The sequence below is a fragment of the Accipiter gentilis genome, chromosome 30 (assembly GCF_929443795.1).
Source record: "Accipiter gentilis chromosome 30, bAccGen1.1, whole genome shotgun sequence".
Taxonomy (NCBI): Eukaryota; Metazoa; Chordata; class Aves; order Accipitriformes; family Accipitridae; genus Astur; species Astur gentilis.
The window spans coordinates 21,391,577-21,417,617 of NC_064909.1; the positions used below are offsets into that span (position 1 = coordinate 21,391,577).

The 26,041-nt window shown below is 36.9% G+C and overlaps 1 protein-coding gene across 1 annotated transcript in view; it reads right to left on the reverse strand.

Annotated features, from left to right (window-relative positions):
- The window catches only part of LOC126052726 (maltase-glucoamylase-like), a 43,931-nt gene extending 18,528 nt beyond the window's left edge, over positions 1-25,403 (reverse strand). The window contains exons 1-25 of the mRNA XM_049833803.1: positions 25,280-25,403; positions 24,133-24,206; positions 20,753-20,873; positions 20,481-20,590; positions 19,232-19,383; positions 17,812-17,983; positions 16,924-17,023; positions 16,017-16,129; positions 14,730-14,855; positions 14,140-14,271; positions 13,381-13,500; positions 12,605-12,718; positions 11,750-11,834; positions 11,001-11,118; positions 10,316-10,487; positions 9,202-9,318; positions 8,670-8,824; positions 8,003-8,087; positions 6,519-6,575; positions 5,799-5,923; positions 5,119-5,207; positions 3,575-3,624; positions 2,644-2,814; positions 1,900-2,049; positions 113-325 (exon numbers count right to left, since the gene is read on the reverse strand). Coding sequence (XP_049689760.1) covers positions 113-325; positions 1,900-2,049; positions 2,644-2,814; positions 3,575-3,624; positions 5,119-5,207; positions 5,799-5,923; positions 6,519-6,575; positions 8,003-8,087; positions 8,670-8,824; positions 9,202-9,318; positions 10,316-10,487; positions 11,001-11,118; positions 11,750-11,834; positions 12,605-12,718; positions 13,381-13,500; positions 14,140-14,271; positions 14,730-14,855; positions 16,017-16,129; positions 16,924-17,023; positions 17,812-17,983; positions 19,232-19,383; positions 20,481-20,590; positions 20,753-20,873; positions 24,133-24,206; positions 25,280-25,403 — 3,045 coding nt within the window. The remainder of the gene's footprint in view (positions 1-112; positions 326-1,899; positions 2,050-2,643; positions 2,815-3,574; positions 3,625-5,118; positions 5,208-5,798; positions 5,924-6,518; positions 6,576-8,002; positions 8,088-8,669; positions 8,825-9,201; positions 9,319-10,315; positions 10,488-11,000; positions 11,119-11,749; positions 11,835-12,604; positions 12,719-13,380; positions 13,501-14,139; positions 14,272-14,729; positions 14,856-16,016; positions 16,130-16,923; positions 17,024-17,811; positions 17,984-19,231; positions 19,384-20,480; positions 20,591-20,752; positions 20,874-24,132; positions 24,207-25,279) is intronic.
- Between the last annotated feature and the right edge of the window lie 638 nt (positions 25,404-26,041).

Sequence of the window (26,041 nt, forward strand, 5' to 3'; positions counted from 1 at the left end):
TGGATGACAAAGCATTATCCGTATCACAGAAAATTTACTAGAAATGTTATTCCCAGAAATAAAAGTATTTTGACCAGTGGAACAATACAAACTCAGAGAAATTCTGCAGTACCTTAAATTGCAGCATATGGTTGGTGTGATATTTCACCTCCAGGCGAAGGGTACTGATGGGTAACGTTGATTTCTCATAGGCTGTGAGATTGCTCTTGTTGAAGGTGAGATTGGCCGTCACACCTGATGATGTGTATTTTACGTCAGCAACGGAATAAGCGTTGTCAGGGCTGTTGTAATAGCAGTACGGAACATCTACGTTGGAGGTATCTTCCTGCGGATGGAAACACGATGAGGGAATTTTTTGATTGCTGACTTTTTTTTTGATTTAGCAGCAAGAATTCCAAAACTCTTGTTTTTACCAGATAACTAGTTAATGTAGAATTTTGTCTAAAACTTCATGCCGCTGTTAAACAATAAAGAAGCAGCGCTGAACACACCGATCTCTATACGTTGTTAGATATAATTAATAAATTCAAGGCTATTCAGTCCTGTCTGAATCATTACACATTGACGATGATTTAATATTCCCTCTGTCTGTGACCTTCACCTCAATCTCACAAAAAAAAGACCTTGAAGCCTTTATGGTCTCTGGCCATTTTGGACACCTTCAGGAGGATGAGCCCAAAATTTATTAGCGATGTCAGATGAGAGCTCTCCATCGGCTTTTACATTTCTGTACTCATACAGATTGGCTTTAAAATGCCCATTGGGAATTGTGGCTTATTTATTGAATGTCTCCTGACAGCAAGGTCAAAGTAACTTTCTTTTTCTTCTAAAATTGAGTATAAACACTCAAATTATTCTGAAGTTAGATGTGCTGATGTTAGTTAATGCATTATCTTCCCACCGCTGAATAATTACGATTTTTCCTGCCTATTTTTAAAAATTAAACTACGCCTGCTCAATTCATCTTTATTTCCAATGAATGTTCTTTCATCTTTCATCACCAAATTCAAAGTCTCCTTTATCTTAAGAAAGGCGTTTAAATATATCCAGTTCATAACCTGACCAGAATGTGCTGAAGAGCCATTTCCAAACATCTTAAATTATAAAAATATTTCTAATAACACGACGAATTCAGGGAAATGTATCAACCGTTTCAGCCTGTTGTTGCTTCGGGAGTGGCTACCAGGACTTCATCCTGAGATGACATGAAGATTTGGGGAATGACAGACTAATGTTGTTTGAAGGAGGACTCAAAAGAGCATTCCCATCAGGGCACAATGCTGATATTTACAAATATATTTACAGCCATGTGATATCCAGAAATAAAAACTATCCAGCAAAAAGCTTCAATATCAGGAATTATGATTTGGGTATATCTGATAGACAGGGACACAACCAGTTAAGTTCACGGAAGGATGAAAATTTCCCTGAGGTTCAAGGTTTTCTTCTTATTCTTGATTCCAGTGGAATCAGGTCTATTTTAAACTATTTATTTGTTTATTTATTATTTACCTAAATTTATTTATTTTCCAATGAGTATAAGCATAAGATAAAGCAAAAAGGCAGCCCTCCCCGCCTCAAAAAAGCCTTGCAGGTCCCAGCTGTAGGGGCAAAGTTGCATGAAGATGGGGATCTTAAGTCTATTCTACTTTTTATAATCTTATTTGTTACTATCTTTCAAAACATACCAGCTTTTCCCTCTATGTTTCACACTCTTCAGAAGACCAGAAGTTGTTGAAAATGCTGCTAGTTTCAATAAACCACCTATTTTTTTAAGTCCTCTCTCAGAGAGAAGGGCAAATGAGACTGTTTCTTTTGTTGTAAAATAACCCCACAAAAATAAAGTTACAGTTCTTAACATGCTTCTTCCCAATTTGATTTTCACAAGTTTTTGCTTACAGTCCAGACACAGCCGAGCTGTTCACATTTTTCCTTGGTAGCATTTGGACCGGGATGACAATCGTATTTTTCGTTGACACTGGTTCCTAGCGTCCATCTTAACGAGTACGATTTTCCCAGTTCAAGCTGGAGTCCTTGTATGAGAGCAACCTATAAATATTAAACAATAAAGCGCTATTAAATTCTACCTCCCATCAATGTTTTTTTTTAGATCCTTAAAACCAAGAAATTGCCCTACGCAGCAACTCGTGCCAAACTTTGCATCTCTCCTGAGAAACCCTTATTTTTACAAATTCATGCATCTGGAATTCCTGAAAAAGATCTGATCCTGCAAGTCCCATGGCAGCACACCAGGGATGAAGGTAAGTGCATGGCTTTTTGGCCTTTTCAAATTAAAATGTAAGTAGTTAAAAAATTTAAATATTATTTACCCTCCTACAATATTGACTAAAATCCTAAAGCTGTTCCTCCCCTTATAAATTGAATGTACCTGCATAAATAAATGCGAAAACAAACTTTGCTTCGTATGCAATGTCTGAGGGCAAAATGGTGATCCACCCTCTTCAATGTAACTAACGTTATTAACATAATTAACATTATTATTAAGGTAAATAATGTAATCGTACTTTTTAGTAAAATACATCGCATATGCTGTGGCGTCTGCATACTCTCCTTTTCAATATACAAAATACAGGCGGTACAACGCCAGAGATTTTTCATTTCAGTTTTTCTATTATTATTTACCTTATCTACAGGATTATAGGTGATATTATGAGAAGAGTTTTGCACATTATTGTTCTGCAACACAGTCACCGACACCGGTTCCTGCGGCAATCCCAGTATTTTGATTTCTTCAAACCTCAGGTTGTTTGGATCGATGTAGTTGTTGTTTGTGACATTCATTTGTAGAACGTTCTGAGGAATAATGAAATAATTGCATTGAACAGCCAAAATTTCTCCTGGTTTAAAGTGAAAAGCGACAATTTTTTTTCTGTTATATAAATATAAAACATTGTTATGTATATTTTGTTTCTGTATTACATGCATGATATATGTATGCATACAATACACCCACATTTCTTGGCATAGAAAAGTCAGGTCTGTTCAATTATATTGAATAATATTAGATGAGCCCAACCTCTCGAACTGTGCCACGGCTGTCACATACTCCAACACAAAACTTTCTTACAACCGTAAAAAATTAAGATGTCGATGCTCCGGGTTCTGACATTTTCTGGCCTCGCTTTTCATCTCACTCATGGCAGACATTCAGCTACATTTTTTTCCAATATACAAAGATTTTTGTCAATTTTTCAAATTTTGGAGACTTACAAACAATCTGTTCATCTCCTTCCTCATCCAAACTGCCACTGATGCTTTACCGTTTTCCTGCTCTATAAACAGTTATAAATGCTATAAACATTTTTTTTGTTGTTCTACAAAGCGGCAGGAAATTGGGAATCTTCAGATATTAAAAATAGTTCGGGAGGGAAAAAGACATATCAGATTTCTATCTTGGTCAAGTGACAATACTTTGAAATGGCACTTTGTTACATACTTCATTTTTTTGTGAATATTTTAGGAAAATAGGGAGGGAAAAAAAGAATATCCATAGAAAGTATTATTAGTTAAAATTGGAAATGAAAATCAGATCCTTTAAAAAATATATACTTACACTGGAAACTTTAAAGTCATAGGAAATGTAGGATTTGCTGCTAACGGTATCTAAAATGTGGAGAAAGAAATTACAGCTGCAGTGCGGAATGAGACAGCATTAAAAAAGGAAAGCTAGAAGACCAAAAAAAAATGCAAATTACTATTATCATTACATTTACGTTTAAAAGCTACTTCACTGAGCAGCTGCAGGACAAACTGCAACAATCTATGAAATCCTAATTATTTTTTGAAGAGGGAAAAATGAGCATCAATATTTAACATTCTGCCAATTAAAATCTTTTGTTGAATTGATGCAGAGCACGGATATTGCTACATTTTCCTGAAATCCAAATTTTTGGGGGTAGTCTTTTCAAGTTCAGAAGTTATCGATCGCGTCATGATGTCACATGCCTCTGGGGGTGCCAAAAAGCCACCTAACCTGCCCATTTTTGCCCCATTCATTGTGTATATTTCTTTTCTCATATAGTTCGTGTCCTTAGAAAAGTACTTCCTGTTACTTTTGATAGCCTTTCCTAGATATCTGTCATAATCCACTAGTCTTTTCCAATTATTTTTCTCTTCGATGAAAGACTATAAGCTCTAGTTAAATCAAGAATACTAACATCAAATATGTGCCATTTTAGCATATTCTTTTGGCGTGTTTTAGTAATTTGACGTGGTCTGCTCTCTAAGGTTAAGGAACTTCTAGTTTCTACTCTACATTTTATTTCAGTATGGCTAAATAAAGCTCAAATATTTTTCCCATTTTTTGGAAAACCTTGTTAAGTTTCCCATTCCATTGAATTAAGTTACGACCTTAGTATTACACTAAACTTTTTTCTTAAAAAGGATGTAAATTATTTGACAGAAAAACACTTGGGAGTTGGGTAGTATCGATCCCAATTCATCGCAAGAGGTTGTGGGGCTTTGGTTTGATTATTTTAGCTGAAAAATAAGTTTTCAGGCAGCTATTAACAAAAAGTGAGATTGGAAACAACACGTGTAGCCTGTTCCGCTTACTCAAATTCACAGATATGCTGTGGGAACCAAATGCCTTAAAAAATTTGGGGTTCAATAGCACACCTTTTGAGTTAATAATGTTTTTGCTGATTTCCCGAGGAATTTAACTAATTCCAAACCATTCAGTAACTGCACGAGTGTTTCATCTTTGACTGAATCTTCTTGTGAAACATGGATTATGTGTGTTCTTGTACCCATTGAAAGTCATTTGGGTGCATAACAGAAAAATCTATCAATTGCGACAGTATGGTTTAACAGTTGGCAAAATCTTTACATGTGTAAGACTATTGTGAAATCTGAACAAGAAAAAATAAAAAGAATTAAGATTGCATTTTTCCACTTGATGGTGAAAAAGTAGTAATAGCTTGTCACATATTTCAATTCTTAAGGTTTTTTTTTAATTAAAAATATTTCATGTTAAAATTAATTATTTTATTATTATTTTATCCTCCTTCCATGAAATCAGTTCAATGATTCAAATCTGCGAGTGTAAATATTTGGGTTGTCATCATTACTTCACTATAACAGTCGATAAAGGCTCACCTGTCGATTCTCCATCATCCCAGAATAACTCCCCAGCTGCTTCGTTATTGTCGTCCAGTGCAATGATAAGTCCCATAGGATTCTTACGGCTGTGGAAAAAAAAAAAAAACCAAGACGATTTTAGACGTATAATAAATATCTAAGCAGGCTTTAACGTTCATATTAAGAGTATAGTGTTCAGCAGGGTTTCGAAACTTTGAGAACTGTCTTGTATTAGTCCCTGGCTGTCCAAGGTTTTTGTGTTCAATGATTTTCACGCAAACAGAATAAAATCCAGGGTGAGATTAGAAAATGTTACGTGAAAAAAAAACAAACCCGCTGGTTAATCATTAAACATTTTGTAATTAAACATTTACCATTAAACATTTTGTCATCAGCCATGGCAGTGAGTGGTGACTGACAGTTATTCCCAAATTTCAGAATGCATATGCTAAATATTAATAAGTAATAATATGACTACAAATACTACTACTAATAATGTAATATTGTAATGTAATAATGTAATACTACTAATAAAAAGTTATAATTTAGTAATGATTAGCATAATAATGATGATGACAATGATGACAGTAATAATAATAATAATGCACATTTTTCTGCAACCAGGTGGCCTTGAGTCCATTCTTGAAATCACATTTCATACCAACTTAGTGAAGAAAATGTTCAGTCTGGAGATTTACCTTGCCACTGTTGTGGTGGCCGGCTGTTGGAAAGGGAAGATGTAGCCTCCTCTCAAGTGAAGCCCCATTTTGTCTGCGGGAAGGTACATACCTGTCCACTGTTTTCTCAACCAGATTTTTGCGCCCTAATTAACAGGGATGAAAAAGGAGGAGGAGGTTGCATTACTCACTGCTGCCTTAAATCCTGAGTTTTACCTTAATTCTCCTTAATTCTTTTGTTTTCCTTAATTCTTCCTTTTAGTCAAAGGTTTCAGCTCTGTGAATGTCCGTATTGCTGCCAATGGTCACGAAAGTCAAACCGCCACAGACCAGAGTGCTATAGAATGCTACGCACGTAAGTAACTCTTATTATTTAATTTCAGCTTATTATTTCAGTTTATTATATCAGATTATTTATTTAATAATCAACCCAGCGAGAGAAAGTCCTCCTGGGATAACTGAAGTGAACCATGTCCCTTTCCCACCAGCTAGAACCACCACCGCAGCAGTGGGAAATTTATTCCAGAAATGAGATGAGCAAGAGCTAATGGCAAACCCCTTTGTGCATTATTAGTAATAATGTATTTTGCTTATCTATAGGTATATATAGATATATATATGCGCCCTTTGCTTAAGGTTTTGTTCAGCCTGGTCCTCCTGAGTCCTGAACTCAACCCACAGCTACGCGACCTTCTCACTTGGACATTTAGAACCCCCCACCCGATTATCCTACTAACTTACCGAATCATAATCGTACCAGACTGCGTCGGGGATATATGCTTGGATGATGTCCACCCCCTGGAAGGGCAACACAGAAATTACTTTCACATTTGAGCCTACATTAATCTAATGTGGTGGAATGACCTTGGGTGGCCGCCACGTGCCCACCCAGCCGCTCTATCAGTGCCCCTCCTCAACTGGACAGGGGAGAGAAAATACAACAAAAATAAGCCAAAATTTCCAAAAATCATAATAAAGTTGACAATGAGAAAACTATCAATATTTCCCCTAAGATTTTTGTTTTCTTTCATGGTTTTCTACAATGATGCCCCCAAAGGAAGATAATAATTCAGGTATAATTTCAGCAAAGCTGTAAGTTACTGTTTGTAACCCAAAATTGCAGCGCTGCAAACACACCATCTCAGAGCGTATTCACAAACATCGTTAAATCTTCTTAATTTTACTTTTTTCCATGTTGGCTGCTTTCAGGTATTTGCTGCATTTAAAAAACGTTTTGTTCTCCTAATAGCGTATGCGGTATGGGAGTTCATGAGCATTATGTCCAAGAGTTTGCAACAGGAAAAGCAATGATCCCTAATTTTCATCATGATGAATCACAGGTAAAGTGAAATCAAGTGGGAAATAAGAAGCTGACTCTGAATGAAATGCAGAGGTGATGCATGGAGGAGGTGAAGCAGAATTTTGCAACAGAAGAATCGGATTCCCAAAGGATGGGAAAACAGAAGTAATATAGCAATATAAAAATAATGGCATGAAAAGGCAAGACTTTCTATTTAGACGGCGATAGAAGTATGTTGTGGCCTCTCTGAGAGCAGCAAATGATGAAAAAACCCCAACCCACTAGGTTTATGAAGAGTCTAAAAACAAGCATGTAATTAATATGCTAAAAATGTACATTTAAAGATAAAATGGAGTTTAAGGAGAAAATTGAATTTAGAAAAAAATGAATTTAAGGAGAAAGTTAAATTAGAGAAAATGGTATTTAATATGCATGAAAGAAGGACATAATCAAAGTTTATAATAAGACACATGTTTCCACTGGAGATATATCAAAGCTAATGAATAAGGGGCTCTTTGGGACTACTCTTTCCAGTTCTCGCCCAAGACATTTCAGGCTAAAATAGGACCAGAGCAAATTTATTAAGTTCATCAGGGAAATGGAAGAGACTGTTTGTCTGTCTTTTTTTTTTTTTCCCCCCCCCAGCTTAAAAAAAATTGAGCACGAGCATGATTTCAGGGGAAATACACATGCCCTAAACAGGGGAACTCTGACTTCTAAGCTGACCAATATCATCCCAAGACTAAATAAGGTAGCAAATCCAAAGGTAGTTTCATATCAAGGGAATAAAAGAATGAGGGGAATAGAGAGCTGAGAAATTTAACTTGTTGGGTCTTTTACTGCAATTCCCTGCAGAAAAGGTGGCACTGGTGGCTCAGGGTGCCCCCGTGAATTCATTACGAGGCATCAAGAAAGTGAGACCTACTGGATCGAGCACGGGGGTGATGAGGAGCCCAGGACCCCACAAGAACTGCTTATCCACGCTCCACGTTGCTTCATCGGAATAAAACCTAAGCAAATAGGAAAGCAGCGGCATTAATTGCACTTACTAATTAATACCATATTAATTGTTATCATGAGCAAACCTAATATTTCAAGGTCTTGGTTATCTAGAATCACTATTGAAAAGCGTCGTATGGTGATGCCCCAAGACTATTTTTGGTGGAGGCAATCTGAGCTTAAGAAAGTAAATTCACAGCTTATTAATTCCATATGTATTGATTATGCACATGCATAAGTGTCTTTGGGAGCATCTGGTCTTAATATAGTTCTAGTCGAGAGTTTCAAGAAAATAAAGGTGAGAAAATAAAAATTTTAAAATATATATCCCAATGGAGAATAATTTCATCAGCTGCCAATGACATTTCGTAACTGACAATGATACCAGCATGCGTGCAGAAATTACAGATGGGTTTTGATGACTTTCCCCATTACTCCAAATGGTACTCTACGTGAACGTAGACATCTCTACATATGATGTACATATGATGGTGGGCAGCATCCTCAACAAACCATGGATGGTTTTAGCGAATCCCCCAAAGCGTCTGACCTGTCCGAATTATTTTATTCTAGTATTGTGAAGGTCAACTTACTCGTGGAGAACCGGCCGTGCCACTGTATCTCCTTGAGTGTGAGCTTTGTAGAAGAGCGTATATAGGTAGGGCAGCAACGTATAGCGGATATTCAAGTAGTGCTTTGAGGATTTCACCAAAACTGAATCAGCTCCAAAGGCGGCTGGATCCTGGGGCTGAAAATAAATATATTATTATGATCGCTGATGCACAGAGGGTTCAGGGTACGACCGACGGGTGCGGCCAAAAATCAGGGTGGTAGGACAGAGAGCAGCAAGCGCTTGCTCGTCATTGTAGACACCACCAACGGACACCAAAGGTGATGTCAGATGATGACTTCAGAAAAAGAAATTATGTCAAATGCATTCTCTGGTGCCTACAAAGACAAACCTTTTGGAGGGAGGATTTGCCAAAGAGTAAGGTTGTACCAATTTCCAACCAGTTGGCTATTTAATGATCAGTGACACAAATTTAATTATCAGAATTTAATTTAATTATCAGAATAGAAATGCGTACCTCAAAACAAGTTTTCGTAGCAGGATATACCACTTACTATGCATTTTTCAGTATTGTGATTCCTGGAAAATGGGTAAAACGCTCCGACTTGCATCCATCGTCTGCAAAGTTCTTCTGTGACATCTTCGAAGAAACCACAAATATCTGCTCCGACCTTAAAATAAAACCAGAATGCATTGTTTGTCTGGCACACTGCGCCTCCAATCTCTACCAAAGAGTCTCCAAGGACCGAGTTGCAGAGATCTTTTTTTCAATTCATCCCTAATTGCTAATGAGGGTAATACACTCATTCAATATTATTTCTACATAAACCCTTCCAAATCTCTCACCCGTGCCTAAATTTGCCCATTGTATTCTCCTCTGGTTGAATCACAGAATTTCTGAAGTTTCTAAGATGGTTTTTGCAGCAGAAGTACCCAGGTAAACACAGGTTTTTCAGTAACATCAGAATTCTGCAATTAATTTTACAGCCCAGCATCTACACACACAGAATAATTCAAATATAGCTAGTACAGAAAATCAAACTGACTACAGGCTAACACTGCTCGTTGGTCTCTTTCTCCCAGAGATTTATCTTCTTCTTTGGTGCTAATACGCATACACTAGCATAACAGCCCCAAAGTCACAGAAATTCAAACCTGAAAATTAAAGCGGGCATTTCATTAATAAGTGGGTGTTCCTATTGCATTGAAAGAGCTTCACATCAATCACTGACGAATGACAAATAGTAGAGGCATCAGGGGGCTGGAAACATATAAAATAATATATTTGATAGCCATATACCCACACACTTAATAAACAATAGAGGGAAATGGCCTAAAGCTAAGATTAATTATTCCTGGGGGAAAAAAATCTTTAAACCAGACTCCTAAAGGGATCAATTTAGAGGGGGATTAAAATTTATTACAGGGCATTAATTTATTATATTATATTTTGCTTTATATTAATTTATATAATTTATTCCTAGATTTATTTAGAAATATTTTAATATATTTTATATTATTATTTTTATATACATGTTTATTATATAATTTATTAATATTATTATTATGATGATGATGATTCAGATGGGTTTATACATATCAGGCTTGATCAGGTATCATGGATACACGTTTGTTTTGAAAAGGTACCATAAATGACTGTTTTCATACATAAGGGATTCCAAAGAGGCCAAATTCCAGCATTCCAGGTATCGCCCATTTTATGTGGTCCCACGTTGCTGCGTTATCTCCCAGCCAGTGTCCGGCGTACTTTCCTGATCCCACAAAAGTAGACCTCGAAAGAAGGAAGCTTCGTTTTCCAGGAAACAAACTTTCAATGGCTCTGAAAGTAATAAAGGGTTGGAATTAGGCAAAAAAATATTAAAAAAAAAAAAGTTGTGGGGATGAGTAGATTTGTAATAAGGAAAGTTTCTATTAATTTTCATTTATTCATTCACAATGATAAATAAGCTAAGGACACAGACTCCCTTAAGTTTAACTAGGTGTCTATTAACTAAATTAATTTTTTTTTTTTTTCACCTTAAAGAATCTTTCTGTAAGTTTTTGCTTGCCAACCTTCGTCATATTTGAACTCCAAATAATAAAGCTCAGGTCTCCTTTCAGCTTCCTTTACGCATAGCGGCATCGCTGAAATCCAACACTAGGACTTTGAATTTCAATTCAGAATTGAATTCCAATTTAGTAAAGGAGATTTGGAATGTTCAGCCCTTTGTGGGAAGACTGACATCAATCCCCAGATCAGGTTCTCTGGGGAACAAAATTGCTGCTTCTCTAAATAGAGGCCATACGCTCTACTCTGTCCTTTTTGGTAAAGATATCAAGGAGAATTCCTCACCGTTGTGTTGAGAGAGTCATAGAATATCCATAAAGGTTGTGAACGTCATATTGTCGTCCCCACTTCTGCACTGCATCCATACAGAGCGTCTTGGAATACAGGAGTCTATCGACAATATCTGCAGGAAAATGGTTCGGAGGTGCATTTTAATTGATTTAATTAATTTTTTTAAATTAAATTTAATCAACTTAATTAAAGGAAAAACCCCAGTATTTCTATTCTTTTCCTTCATGCACATTCATGACATTTTGGCCGTTTTCTCAGTTTGGGGTTTGCATTAACCCCAGTACTCCAAGGCCAAAGCGGTAAGTGCTCCCCTGTGTCACACCACGTTACTACGCGTTTCCAGGTTTATTCATCATCTTTTCTTTAACAAAGACTATTTCTGTCTTCAAAATCCCCATATCTCACAGCGATCAATGCAGAAATAGCAAAATAATTCCCCAACTGCGGCTCAGCCATGTGCAAACGCGGCTTTGCTAACGGTGGCATTTAGTAGCCTGATGCTATTTCAGTTTTTCAATTCAATAAATTTAAATCCAGCTTCAAGGTGGATTTCGCAGGCAAGGAAGGACTCACCGAAAAACTACACCCCAAATTTCTGAATACTTTGATCTGACTGTGTACCAGCAATGACCAAATTTCTGACTCGATAAAGAATTTAAACCTTTTATCTGATAGGACAGTAAATTACAAACATTTTGATTTATTTTTTTTTTTTCACTCCACAGTTAAAGACACGGACTTACGGGGTGTGAAAGGAGGATAGTTTAAGTCGTTCTGCTCACAGCCGGTACTTGAGCCTTGAACAAAGTTGGCTACTTCATTCATATCCTGAAAAATTGCAAATTTGGTTTTCAAACGGCAGCTATAATGTTTATTCGTAACAGCAATATATCTTCGGCTCTCAGCCAAATATCCTGTCACAAACCCACTTGTGGCAACTATGGACTTGAGGGTGCAAGAAGGATATAAGGAATAATATTCACAAGCCGCTGAACTCCTCATCCAGCAACCAGGACATTGATTTACAAAATAATCCAAGGAAGAAAAAAAAAAAATCTTTCTGAGTCTCAAAAAGATGATTTTAAGTGGCGATGGTGGTACTCCACCCAAACTAGAGGAATAAATTACTAAAACTCTTCCCAAATCCTGCATTATAAACAAAGATTATTTGTTCTGGACTGAGAAAAATTACTTTCCTGGGTTAAACCCCAAAATCCTACAAAGGGTGTTCATCTTTTCACTAGAGGGAAAGTAATTTCTCCCTAAAGGTTCCATATATTAAAAAAAAAAAAAGCTAGTGTAGTAATTATGATCCTGGTCACAATCAGTTCTTGGATAAATTAAATTACCTTAAATACACCTCTACTGAAAGAAGCACATATCCAACGCATTGGATAAGTGCAATTTCTAATGAAATCCCTCCGACACCAGAAAAACAAGGATTTCACCCAAGTGCATTGAACACTACAGAAAAGATACAAATCCTACGTGGATTTCAGGTTTTTCTCGGTAAATCTTCCTTCAAGTCAATGCAGACTAAAACATGACTTGCCATTAGCCGATTTTTGTAAAATGTGAAAATTTCGGGATTTACTTACAATCCAGATCCCATCGTAGGGCACTTGGCTGTAAAATATTTTGCATTCCTCCACCCACCAGCTGGCGCATTTGGGGTTGGTGAAGTCTGGGAAGACGGTTCTTCCTGGCCACACCTACAATAAAAAAAGGGAAATAATTAAATTAAACTGTTGATGACCTCGCAGAAAGACTAAAATGCTCAGATTTCCTTCAAATTTCTGTGAATTGCTCTCTCAGAGAACCATTTGGGTATAAAACCTTGGGATTATTAGTTTCGCAAGACAGCGTTGATATAGCGATCGGGAGAAGGTTTTTGAGCTGTAAATTGCAAGAGTGAATAATCACTATTAATTAATATTATTTATCATTATTAATTAATATTAATTGCCATTATTAATTAATCTTAAAGATATTCTTCTTAATTTTACATGCAGAAAGTGGCTTTGTTCGCTTCTGAGTTCTAAACTCCAAAGTCACTTTTAACGTCAAAATTATTTTTAAGTTATGCAAGTTTTACAATAAGCAGCTGCATTTCTAAACCTATTATAAAGAAATTTTCAATGCAGTAAAGGGGGAATTGCTCTCAGAACTATTGAAAATAAACAGATGCTGGCTGCCCATGTCTCCCAACCCTTCAAAATCACTCACTTTTCCTTCTGAAAAATCAAAATGTAAAAAAAAAATCATAAAAAAAGCAAGAAATATTACAAAATATTGAGAATTGCAGAAAAATGGAAGATTACCCTGGCCCAAACTAAACGGGATTTGAGCTCCGACTTCATAAGGGTTTTATTACCTCTCCAATTAAGGGTGTTACTCCGTCTGACTGATTAACCCAAACTTTCTTGCTTTGTCCCCTCTCATAGGCTTGGTAGGGAGAACCGTCAGCGAGAGCCTCTGTGCTAATAGCAGGATCCTAAAAAAGTGGAAAACCACATAAAAGAAAACCCTTCTCTCCACCAATTACGTAGAGCCCAGCAACTACATGGAAAGATGTCTCGTGTAACAACATATATAATTTTTTTTTAATTATTATTTTTATATACATATGTAACTGTTACATATATACAACAGTTCTCTCCACTGATTACATAGACCCCAACAGCTACACGGAAAGGTGTCTTGTATGACAACATACATAATAAAATAAGAATAATTACATATATAAGATATATAAAATATATACATCTATATAATGTATATATTTATATGTATTTTATATATATAATGGTTCTTTCCACCAACTACTGATTGTCTCCATCAATTATGTAGAGCCCAGCAACCACAAAGATGTTAAAGAAAAGATGATGAATAAATACATATATACACACATATATAAAAAATACATAACATATATAAAATATACATAATGTACATATAGTGTATATTATATAAATTATATATATAATGGTTCTCTCCACCGATTATGTAGAGCCCAGTAGCTACATAGAAAAAAGTCTCATGAAACTACATATATATTAAAAAAATATATATATAAAACATATTCTGATAATGATATTATTTAAAACAGAAAAATAAATAGCTAAATGCTTACCAGTATGATAATGTATTTTTGCCCACAGTCATGCATGTAAGTTTGAAAACTGGGGAGGTCTTTGAAGTTCACTTTGTCGTAAGTAAAATCTTTCCTCGCTTCCATGTAGTCGATATCCGTGTATTGAACATCCTGGGAGAAGGTGGGATGTTAGACGTGATGCTGAAGGGTCCTGGCTATGGTGCCTCTTCTCAACGTGCTGCATTTTGATTAAAATTCCCAGAAAAGCAACTGGATTTGGGCACCTACAGTAGTTTTTTAACAGCTACCCATCACTAAACTGAGGAAAAAAAAAATAGCTCCTGATGCTTTTTAATTTTTCAGGGCTTCCGAGAGCTTAAAGTGAATTTGCATGCTGGGGTTGACCTCAGCGGTTCACAGGTTAGGCCAAAGAAATGTGCGTAACGTGGAAATAAATATACCGAGCTGGAAACTTTAAACCGAAAAATTGCTTCCACCAAAAAGAGGAGTGAATGACATTTAAAACCATTCAGCATTTTATATAGAAAACTGTGCAGCCAATGAAAACGGATGTAGCCTAAAAGTGGGAAAAAACCAAACCAAAACAAAAAAATCACGTTTTTACTCACGTAAGGGAGCCCGATTGCTCTGTTTCGCTCCACAACAGCCTTCACCTTGTCAAGAGACCCATAACCGTAGCGGCTGAGGTGAAATCCCAGAGTCCAATAGGACGGCAACGCCGGCAACCCTACGAACTGGAAATTAAAACCAAGTATAACGAGCGCCGTCGGTCTCCTCTCTTTGGGTCCGATTCCCTAAATTCTCCAGTTATCTCTCAAATCAGAGATCCAACTCAAGTACAATAAAGTGCATTTTACGCAATCACCTGCGGCTGCTACATTTTTCTGTGCTTCCCCTCCCCCAAAAAACCCCAAATGTGAATGATGTGAAGAACCATGTATCCATTACTATCAATCAAGTTATTTATTATATCATATCATATCTATCATATTTATATGCTATAAAATTGCTAGCTCATTCTGTTTTCTGGCATTGCACCCATTTATTTGCTGCCTTATCAAAAAAGCGCAACCTCTTAGTTTTAATAATTCTTTTTTTATCATGTATTTATACAGCAGCTGTTATACTTGAACGATGGCTTTAGGGAATACCGCAATGTCAATTCCCCTGATCTGAGGAGCAGAATTACCAAGCAGAGGCAAGGTAAAGAAAAGCTGCAGAATGAACCTATAAAAATTGTGATGATCTAAGTAAGGGGAAACTGTATAGAAATAAGGGAAACTGCATGACGAGAAGGGAAGAAGACGGGAAGAAGAAGACGGGAAGAAGAAGACGGGAAGAAGAAGACGGGAAGAAGAAGACGGGAAGAAGAAGGGAAGAGAAGAAAATAAAAAATTTAGTCCAAATTTAAAGATTTTAGTTACTAAGGAACTAAACTTAATGCTGTTTAAAGACCTACGTATCCTTTCTTTAAGAAGTTATTGAAACCTTGATTTGGCCCCCCAAAATACAAATGGGAATTACTTGCCATAGATCCATTAATAGATACGTAGAGGTACAGATACTTTGCTACCATAAAATCATGCTTTCTTAAAATCACACAGGTTAGGGGCAACCTTGACTTATAATTCTGGATTAATAAAATAGTGAAGAGTCATGGAAATAGAGGGGGGAGAAAAGAAAACTTTAAAAAAAAAAAGAAAAAAAATGTTCAATGCCTAATTTCTCAAGATAAACTATGGGATGATGGAGGTTGGAGATCATCTACTCAAAGATCACCCGTGGTCAAAGCAGAACGAGCAAGAGCCATTTGCCCGGGGCTGTCCTCAGCCATGCTTTGAGCGTCTCCAAGGATGGAGGATCCACTACCCTTGGGCTGGGGTTCGCCGACGTACCTTTACGTACTCCTGCACCACTTGCTCGGGGGTGTCTCCCAAGAAGACGTAAAAATCAAGAATTCCCCCAATTGTTCTGTAAGTGACAGCCGGCGCCGGCTGCACGGCGAACTCTGTGAGCAAAAACCGCACAAAATCAATTTGGGGTATTACCTAAAGCTCAAATAACTGGGATGCTGATACAAAAGATGTAAAAATTGTTTAGGAGAAAATATAAAACAAACGTATTCAACCCAAAACCATTACTGGAGCTTGCAAGGCAGGTGGAAAGTTTCCAGCTCTTTTTTGTTTCCTAAAAATGTCCATATTTACAGTCCAGAAAGAGAAGAGAAAGCCAATGGCACAACTTCTTCTCATTATATTTTCAGTCTCAAGATGCTTGAATATTTTGTAAGCACCCAAATATGTACACACTTATTTAAGGGAAATTAAGGGCATATATCAATAAGTGCTGCTCAGTCTAAACTTAGACTCAGATTTTCATATCTTGTACTGAAACATCCCTGAACGTGAGCGAAAATGTGCACGAGGTGTGTGACACTGGTCTTGCAATACAACCTTAATGCTGCTTATATAGGAAACGCGAGTAAATGCTTGAAAAAATGGCTGCAGTCACAGATTTTAAGACAACTTTCTTCAAAATTTAACATGTGACTGTATTTTTTAAAAAAATCTACATCAACTCAGCAGGGTTGCATTGCAATAGCCCTGCAGATTTTTTTAATATATAAATATATATATATGTGTGTGTGTGTGTGTGTGTGTACTTTGCAATCCTTAGAGCCATGGAGAAGGCATTCTTACCCGTTGGCTTGCACATCATTTAAATAATCACTAATAATTATTATAATTAATAATAATAAATAATTTCAATTTTTTGCAATACTTATGGAGAAGACACCCTTACCCATGGCATTGCTATTCATCAAGAAAACACCAAGAGAGGCTCCGGTGTTGTCTTCCAAACACAAGAAGAAAGTCTGAACACCGTATAAGTTATCCATGTTCTTAAGGAAAATAGAAAAGCCAATTAAGAAAACCCAAAACAACAGTAACTATATGCACCCTGTGGTATCTCAAAAATATAACACATGTGAGGTTAAACTTGTCAAAATCACCGACACTACCCTATTTTTTTTAATTTCTCCTTTTTATGGGAATGTCATTAAGTTGCTTAAAATCTGTTGAAAGCACAAATTTGGGGAAATCTACCCCAAATTTGAGCCATTTGGATAAGAACTTCCACATAGCCATTATTTAAGACATGAAGGTTATAAATTGCATCTCTAGTAGGGATGGAAAGAAAATAAAGGAGACCTTTTCTGCAATAAGTTTTGTTGATAGTGAGGCAAATTCCAGTTTTCAGTTGGAAAAAAGGTGGAAAATGTCGAAACAAAATAATTGCTGGCAGACCTATTTTGCTTTATAAAGCAACAGCTGCTAAGGGCAACTGTGCATTATTTCCTAAGATACAACGCTACGGAAGGAAACATGCTGTATCTACTGAATTTTGCACACAGCAGTTCACGGGCAGGAAAAAACAGCAAAAATCAAAGCCCATCAAATATTAATTTTCATCAGCTGATTTGCAGCAAAACGCAACCAATTCAATCCAAATATTTCGGAAAAGCTATTCCAAAAGGAATTTTATTCTGTGGTATCTTACACTTTGCAACACTTGGCAAGTCTTTAAGGAAAAAAAGGAAAAATCAGCGGATATTGTTAGTGTGCCAACCATGGCTGGATTCAAGAATTTGCCTGAAAAGAAGTAAAATGTAATAAAATAAATGCTTACTCCCGAAGGGGCCTGGTCCCTGCTGAATATGGGCCAGGTTTTCCATTTGATGTCGTGTTGGTATTGCTTATGCACATGCTCACCCACCCCGTAGATATTGCTGCTGGGGAGTTTGATGGACAGTTGTAAAAACTGCTCAGCGTACAGCAGCGGGCCGATGGTGGTATCGAACCTGGCGAAACGATGAAATGTTGCATAAAGAATTTTATGCTGAAGGTTGGATCCATTAGTATCACTAAACCCCTCCCAAAAACCTAAGTAGTTATTTTAGAAAGCATTTGCATCATGTGCCACTACTAATTTTGTTATATGCATCTCATAACTTGGCAAAAACCAGTCATGTTGCATGTTGCAGTAAAAATACTGTGTGTTTTTAACAATAATATATAAATTGCGGGGGTTTTTTCATTAAAACCATAAAGCGCAACATCATTTTTTCCCCAAAATAAATAAAAGCCTAAGAAAAATTTAAGCAAGCTTCTAGAATTTAAGCAAGCTTCTAGAGCACTGTTTCAAACAGGGCCCGTTGAATTAAATTATTCTCCCCTCCATGTGCCAACAGAATCAGTCCTGAGCATCCACTCCATCTTTCACACTCTCACCAATGGTAAATAAGTCTTTAGAGAGGCTTTTAAGAAAGCAAACAAAAAAAATAGCAGGAAAAAAAGTAAATCCTAAGTAATTAAACTCAAAGAGTTGGTAGCACTCCAACTCCTGCTAGCGGTCAGCTAAGTAATTGCTTTCTAATTGATTTAATAAATATTTATTCCTGAGGCTTCCGCCTTTCAGTGGGTCTCAGTGCAAGGCTGTTAGCCCAGCTTTGCTTTCTTTAGGTCTGGGGGTTTTTTAGAAAACAAAGAGATTAAAATCCTTCGGTATAGAAGCACTTTGAATATTTTACTTACAGTTTTCTAGGACCAGCTTAGCACTGGTTGGTACCAAATAGTTTCCAAACACACACCCGAAGCTCAACCTGATTTTGGGTGTTGAGAACTTTGGGAGAAGCATCAAAAATAAGACATGATAGATGGTAAAAAAGTGATGCTGGGAAGGACTTCGTATCATAATTGATGAATCAATGGCACAATTCATCAATTCTCCCCCAGATTAAGGGGAGAAGAGGGCACGGAGCCAACACGGCAAAACTCAAACCCCAGGGAGACAGACCTCCCCATCCACGATATTTTCTATGGAAAATGTCCTTCCATATTGCTTTATCCACCAAAAGAAGATGGCAAAACCTAAACCCTGTGAGATAGACCTACTCATCCCCCAAATTTTACGTGGAAAGAGTCTTTCCATTCTGCTTATCCACCAAAAGAAGAGAAGCAGCAGCTCGCATGTCTCAGGGGGCACCTAACACAATGCAGACCTTCGGCAAAAACAAATTTTATGGATAAAAAGCCCAGAATTTACTCACACAACTTTTCCATTGCTTGCTCTGGTCACCTTGATGCCAAAGGGATCTTGCTGGACATCAACTTTATATTTTAAGCTGGAGGCTGCTGGACCACTGAAAGGTCCCACGTGTTCATGGGGGACTTCAAATCTTTGCGTTTTAGGATCAGTGATCTACGCATGTTTAAAAAAAGTTCCAAGAACAAAATAAGTAATTTAGAAATTAATGGCTCATTTTAACGCTTTCCAGCGCAACCATCCAAATTTGACTTGGCGAAAAAACCCTACCTGTTGTCAAAACCGCATCACAACAAGAAGTGGCTGACATCAACACATGGCAAAATTGAGACTGTGCAAACCTACTCAGCCTCTTTATTTGGGTAGATACAAGAATATTTCCCATTATTGCTGGATCGGAGGGTATTTTTCCCATGGGAAATATGCAGGAGGCAGAATTCTGCACAACAATGTTTGTAGGCATTGCCCAGCTCTTCTTCAGCGCCTCATTTGCAGTCTTTCTACATGTCCTACCTTGGCTGGGTGGAACAAAACTCAGTCTGGCTTCCAGATTTCTGGCAGGAAAATATGTGGCAAACACCCTCCAGCCCCAAGAAAATTTAAAAAAGGAAAAAAAGAAAAAAAAGGATGAAAAAAGAATAAAGAACAAATTTATTTTTTTTTAAAGAAAAATAAAAAAAGAAACAAGAGAAGAAGAAAAAAAGAAAAAGAAAAAGAAAAGATAAACAGAAAACAACGAAAAAAGGAAAAGAAAACAAAAAGAGAAAAAAAGAAAAAAATTTTAAAACCCCAAACAAATGAAAAAAAGCCAAACAGAAGTCCTGTCCAGCCCCCAAATCCATGTATTTTGGCACATTTAACACACACCGAACACAAAATTTTCCATAAAATGCAAAGCGCTTTGGAAGTGAAAGCCTTCTGCCGAAATAATCATGAGATATAGATAAATAAATGTATTTGGCCCAAAACCATTTTCCAATGAAGAGGGAGAGAAAAAATAAGAAAGATAAAATCTGATCTTTTTAAAGGTATTTGCAATTTTTCACGCACAAATCCTGCTGTGTTGAACCGTTGCTCCTCTGGGTACAAAAAACCCTCTCCTGGTCAAAACTTTTCCTTGCAAGTACAAGGATGTATTTTGGTGGGAGTCACGGGATGAGAAAGAGAATTTATCCGCCTTTATAACCCCACAGCATCTCCCTTGTGGGCGAGGCAGGCCAAAATCTTGCCGATAACAGGTTGGAAAAACTCACCTTGAACCGAAACCGGTTTTGTGTCTGATACTCCGCCGTGAGGAGGGCGGTGTTGATATCGTTCCCAAAAAGTGAAGGTGAGGAGAGTCGTGTCAATGTAGCTTGAAACCCTTGGGCGGGGAAATGAAAACAAATATTAGATGAAATGATGACAAAATGAAATGAAATAAGTAAAATAGAGTAGAGTAGACTAGAATAGAGTAGAATAGGCCAATTATATTGAAATGGAAGTCTGCGTGCACCTAATTGTGGGGGCTTTGGTGCCAGCTTACCCTCCTGGGTTTTTCGCAGCCCGCCATCCACTCTGTAGCCATGGTTTGAAGAGAAAAAGCACCACGGCACGTTGGTGTCACTCTGGGGGCTCCAGCAGCAGCCACGGAGGGTGCAGAGCCTCTGGTCCAAAAGAGGAGATTTTAATACAAATAAATGCCATAATAAAATGCAGCCACCAGAAAACCCTATCTAATATTTGCAACCGGTTCGACTCCATCCCTGAACGACCTCTCAGGTCCGCTTGGTGGCAGAGAGCGTGGACAAGTTGTTTGGGGGATTCAAAGTGGAAAATTGCTCATTAGTTCTGAAAAAAAAAAAAAAAGAGGATTCTGGGCATTTGTTCTTTCTTAAAGCCGTGGGTTACACGAGTCTTTTAAAGGAATTATTGAACCGTTTGAGCCGCGACAGCCACAAAAAGGGTGGAGAGAAGTCATGCACTGAAGACTGTGTAAAAGTGAAAGTTGGTTTTGCTTTTAAAATAGTGAAAAAAACCCAATAATTTGAGTATAGAGACAAAGCCACGAGTTCCTCTGTGTTATATGGCCATCTCCATTTGCCACATCGCATGCGTCACCAACCCAGCATTGGTCATGCCAACCTCAATATCAAAAATGTCCACGTGAGTTCTGCACAGGCTCAAATGGAGAAAAAAAACACCTTTTTTTATTAATGAACAACAACAAAAACCAAACCCAAGCAATGCAATCCATCATTTAAAACATGTATCCTGGTGCGGTGACGCCAACCTCTCCAGCCCAATAAACCAGAACACCTTCACTTTGCTATTAGAAATTAAGTCAGTCACCCACTTTTTAAGTGAGTTCTACCTCTGAAGGTAAGATTTGGGTCACATATCACTTTAAACATTATTTTTTTATGTCGTTAATGAAATAAGTCATTCCCGGGGTCAAAGTGTCGCAGTGATACCAAGGAAACTTGACGGGGAGCCAAGGGCTGCGTCCATAAAGGACCTCAGCCCGACCTGCAGATCTCCAGGACCAAGCACGGACGTCCTATAAAGCCACCCCAAATAAACCCAGCTCCGCCATCTATTCACACAGATTAACAACTATTTAAACCGTCTTAATGACTGTTAGGATTAAATATTAAAAAAAATATTGTTCAGTATCAGAGGTGACCCCAAAGCCTGGTTGGCCAATATTCACTTTCTCCAATTTTCTAAGTGTCCTTCACCCTCTTCCAATTATTCTTTCCTCTTCCTAGACCAAGGACTATTTAAATAGAATTATTAAAATAAGACTATTTAAATATGACTTTAAATAGAGTTCATGACTATTAATGACTTTGTACTTTCAGGAAGCATCAAGTATACACACATACACACACACATATATATATATATAAAAACCTCTTAGAGTGCATATATTTTATAGTATATATCTTTCACGTCCAGCACTGAGAAAGGAGCAGAGTCCACCCCAAAAATTATTTATTTATATATACTTTTATATATAAACTATATAAATGTATATACATAAAATATTATGTTTTGTTATGTTATATTGTGTTATGTTGTATATTATATATGGTATATTTATTTCTATATACTTCATATATATAGAAATACTTATATATATATATATATATATATAAACTTTCTATAGTATATATATTTTAGAGTCTATATCTTTCATGTCCAGCACCAAGAAAGGAGCAGAGTCCACCGGAAAAATTATTTGCACTATTATAAAAGCTATCGCTTTATGTAAATAAACGTTAATGCTCGCCCCACCCTCGGGGCCATAAAAACCACCCAAGAGATACCGAGATGAAATGGAGCCCCGGAGACCAAATCCAGGCTTATTTAGAGATAAGGCGGACGCAGGCAGAGATTTTATCGCGGCGTAAGTGGTAACTCCCGAACTCTGCCCGGGGCGTGAAGGCAAAGGCGTGACCACACCATTATTTTACATAAACCCACAGAAATCAACCAATTTATCAGAAAATTCCCACGAGCGCGTGTCCCAGCCGCGAGGTGTCATTTTTCAGGGTGTTTTCTTGCCTCGTCAAACTTTGTTCCCGTTTGCAGTGAGCGGTTAACGAATACTGACTCTCCTCCATCCTACGCGTGGTTAATAAATAAGTATTTTCGGTAATTCTAGTTAGACATGCTCGTTTGCTGGCTTTTTATATATATTTCGCAGGAATGAGGAAAGCAAGGCTTTCTGTCAGCTATACAAGCTTACATGTGATTTAAATTAATTGTCATTTTCCCAGCGAGCCTTTAGCCTGAAATCCACTTAATGGTAAAAAAGGTAGCAGCAAATCACCTTTATTATTCTTCATTATTATTATTATTGAAATAAATCCAATAATTCTGCAAAATCAACTCTTCATGAAGGAAATGGGATTTTCAGCTTGTTCGCTTTGCAACCCTGCTCTGTTCCTCACCAAACCTTATTAAAAAAACACAATTAAATCTTAGGGGTGATGCAAAATGTGGGACTTAAATAAAGACATAAATAATAAACCAAATTTTCAGCACAACTGTGGCGAGATTTCCCGCAATATGTGACGGCTGCGTTGCTCCTCTGTTTTTATTCTCAAATTCAGCAATATTTAATACTAATATTAAATTATTACTTTAACACTAACATTAAATTATAAGTTAATATTTAACATTAGTCACTTGGTACACACAGGTGGCTCCAAGGTATTAATTAAAGATTAAAACGATCCACAAGAATGCTCCGACACTACGTGCCACCTCCCATGGAAAAGAGGACTTTGCTGTCAGTTTGACCTTTAATTACAGTTTTAGTGGCCAGATAGTAATAAATGTTATTTTTTGGCATGATGATAGTGGGTTTTGCTGGAAAACTGAAATAATTTACCTCGTTTTCTAAATTCTCCATTATCGAGACAGCACCAATGTAAGAGAGTGACGAAGACTCGATTTGCTTTGGAAAACATTGCAGTATTACAGCCTAAAAATCATATGCATCGTGACGAGTTAATTTGTATTTTAATATGCCATTAGAAATGTTAATATCTGACATCACGCCAAAAGAAAGGCGGTTCTGCAAAGCAGAAATATTTCCAAATCGGTGAGTGTTGGCCCAGTTTTGTTCCCAACTTGAATTTAAATCAACAGGATGGACTTTGTCCCTGCTCCAAGTGCTCCCGCAAGGAGAAAAATCCAACTTGGTAATGGGCTGAAATTGGTTAAATTTGTTACTATTGGTGGTTGCACATCACCAAAAAATATTCAGGCAGTTGCTGGTTGAAAAATGGTTAAAAATACCTGCCCTGGTATAAACAAGGTAATTTATTTTGTTATTAAATGGGAGTAATTTATCCCACAGGTGGTAGGCTATAAAACCTATTTTTTTTGCTTCTTTTTCTCATGTTTTCAGACCTTGGTGGCAACTTGGTCCGGGATGCAGTCGATCCGCTCGGCTGTTCCCACGCTCGGGCAGTGTGGGGAAAATTCTGTGAGGCAGAGAAACGAAGGGGTTAATGTCAATGATTTAAAATTATTATTACTATCGCTATCGCTATTATGATTGCTATTATTACTATTGTTACTGCTATTGCTACTACTATTACTGTTGTGGTTGTTATTATTAAATGTCCTTTTAATGATTTTCCCAACTCTTTTCTCATCGTCTGGAAAGTCTCCAACCATGAACATCGCTTCCAACAAGCTTCGACCACCGCTAACTTGCTTGTTTTACAAAATTCTGTGCAACTGCTGCAGATCAAGACAGAAAAACTTCATTTTTCCAGGTTTTAAATGCAGGGGTGTCTCTAAGACAAGTGATTTCTGATGAACCGAAACAGCAAAATTATTACAGGCTGTTACGGTTATCGGTTTTTCTATGTACACCAGGGCTTTGTTTCCTTCCGACTTTTTTTTTTTAAGTGATGCTTTAAATTAAAAAATACTGAAATCCTCCTCCTTTGACAATTAGAAAATGAAGCAAGAGGAAACTGAGGTTTAGGGGGGGATAAAATTTGCCTTTAATTCTGCATCATCCCCTTGATATCTGCAGCTCAACGTTGTCCCTATCATCAGCGCATGACTCCAGTTCACGTTTGGTTAATGATAAAAACAGAGTAACATCAAAAGCCTGTAATAAATTCTGCAACGGGCAAAAGAAAAATGTTTATTTTCATTTTTTGAGGGGGTTGGTGATCTTCCACATTTTTGAAGACGCTGATCATAAGAGGCATTAAAATAATCCCCAACAGATCCTGGGAGCGGTGTCCAATTTCTGCAGGTTATGAAATAATTATTTTAAATTTTATTTATATCTATGACATTTATATATAATTATGTTTTACATAAATAAATTATAAATTCTATATTATGTGTGTTTTTACAATTTATTAAATATAATATATGTATATATACATATAGAAATATGCATATGTAATTATATGTAATTATATTTTTTTCTATTGTATTCTTTATATATAAACAATTTTATATTATCAAACGGATCCGTAAAGTTCAAGGCGGGGACTTTTTTTCTGATTCAGCAGCAGAAATCAGCACTTACGGCTGCTTGTGGATACAGTTTCCCTCGTTGCTAAAATCCCGATGAGGACACAGGCCACGGCCACCGCCAAACAGAAGAGGACGATGAATATAATTTCCAGTTTGCTGAATTTCTTCTTTTCCATCTATGCCCAGAAGAACGCCGTTGTATAAGGAAACCAAAAATAACATTTTTGGAAGAGTATAGAAATTATTTCAATCTTAAATCATACCCCCTCATACATAGATTACTGTAAGGGCCAAGTGCGATAACTCTCATACTCAGAATAAATCAGGTAACGTCACTGATGTCGCGATTCATCACTGAGGGATTTCTTTTCCTCCCTGCAAACTCCTTTTAAATTTGCACAAAACAACGTTTTCATCCAACTCTAATTATGGAGATTATTTTTTTTCCATTTTACTGAGACTCTAGAAGTAAAACTGAAATGATCTGCACATTTTTGTTTTGCAAGTTTTATTTTTTCAAACAAACAAAACTCCCTGTTTTCTAAAGAATGATATTGATTTACCTGGGGAAAAAAAAAAACAAAAAACCAAACAAAAAAAAAAAAACAAAAAAAAACCAAAAAAACAACTTTAAGAGGGTAGGGCAGTTATTTGTAAAAGGGAAGAAAACTGTGTACATAAAAAGAACAGTGTAAGCCTGTTGCACCTCTTCACCTCTCAAGCCCAAGCAGCCCCAAACAACTGCTGAATTTTGGAAAAAAAATCATTTTAACCACTAAACAATACAGTGAGTCTGCCTCTCTGCAGTTCCCAT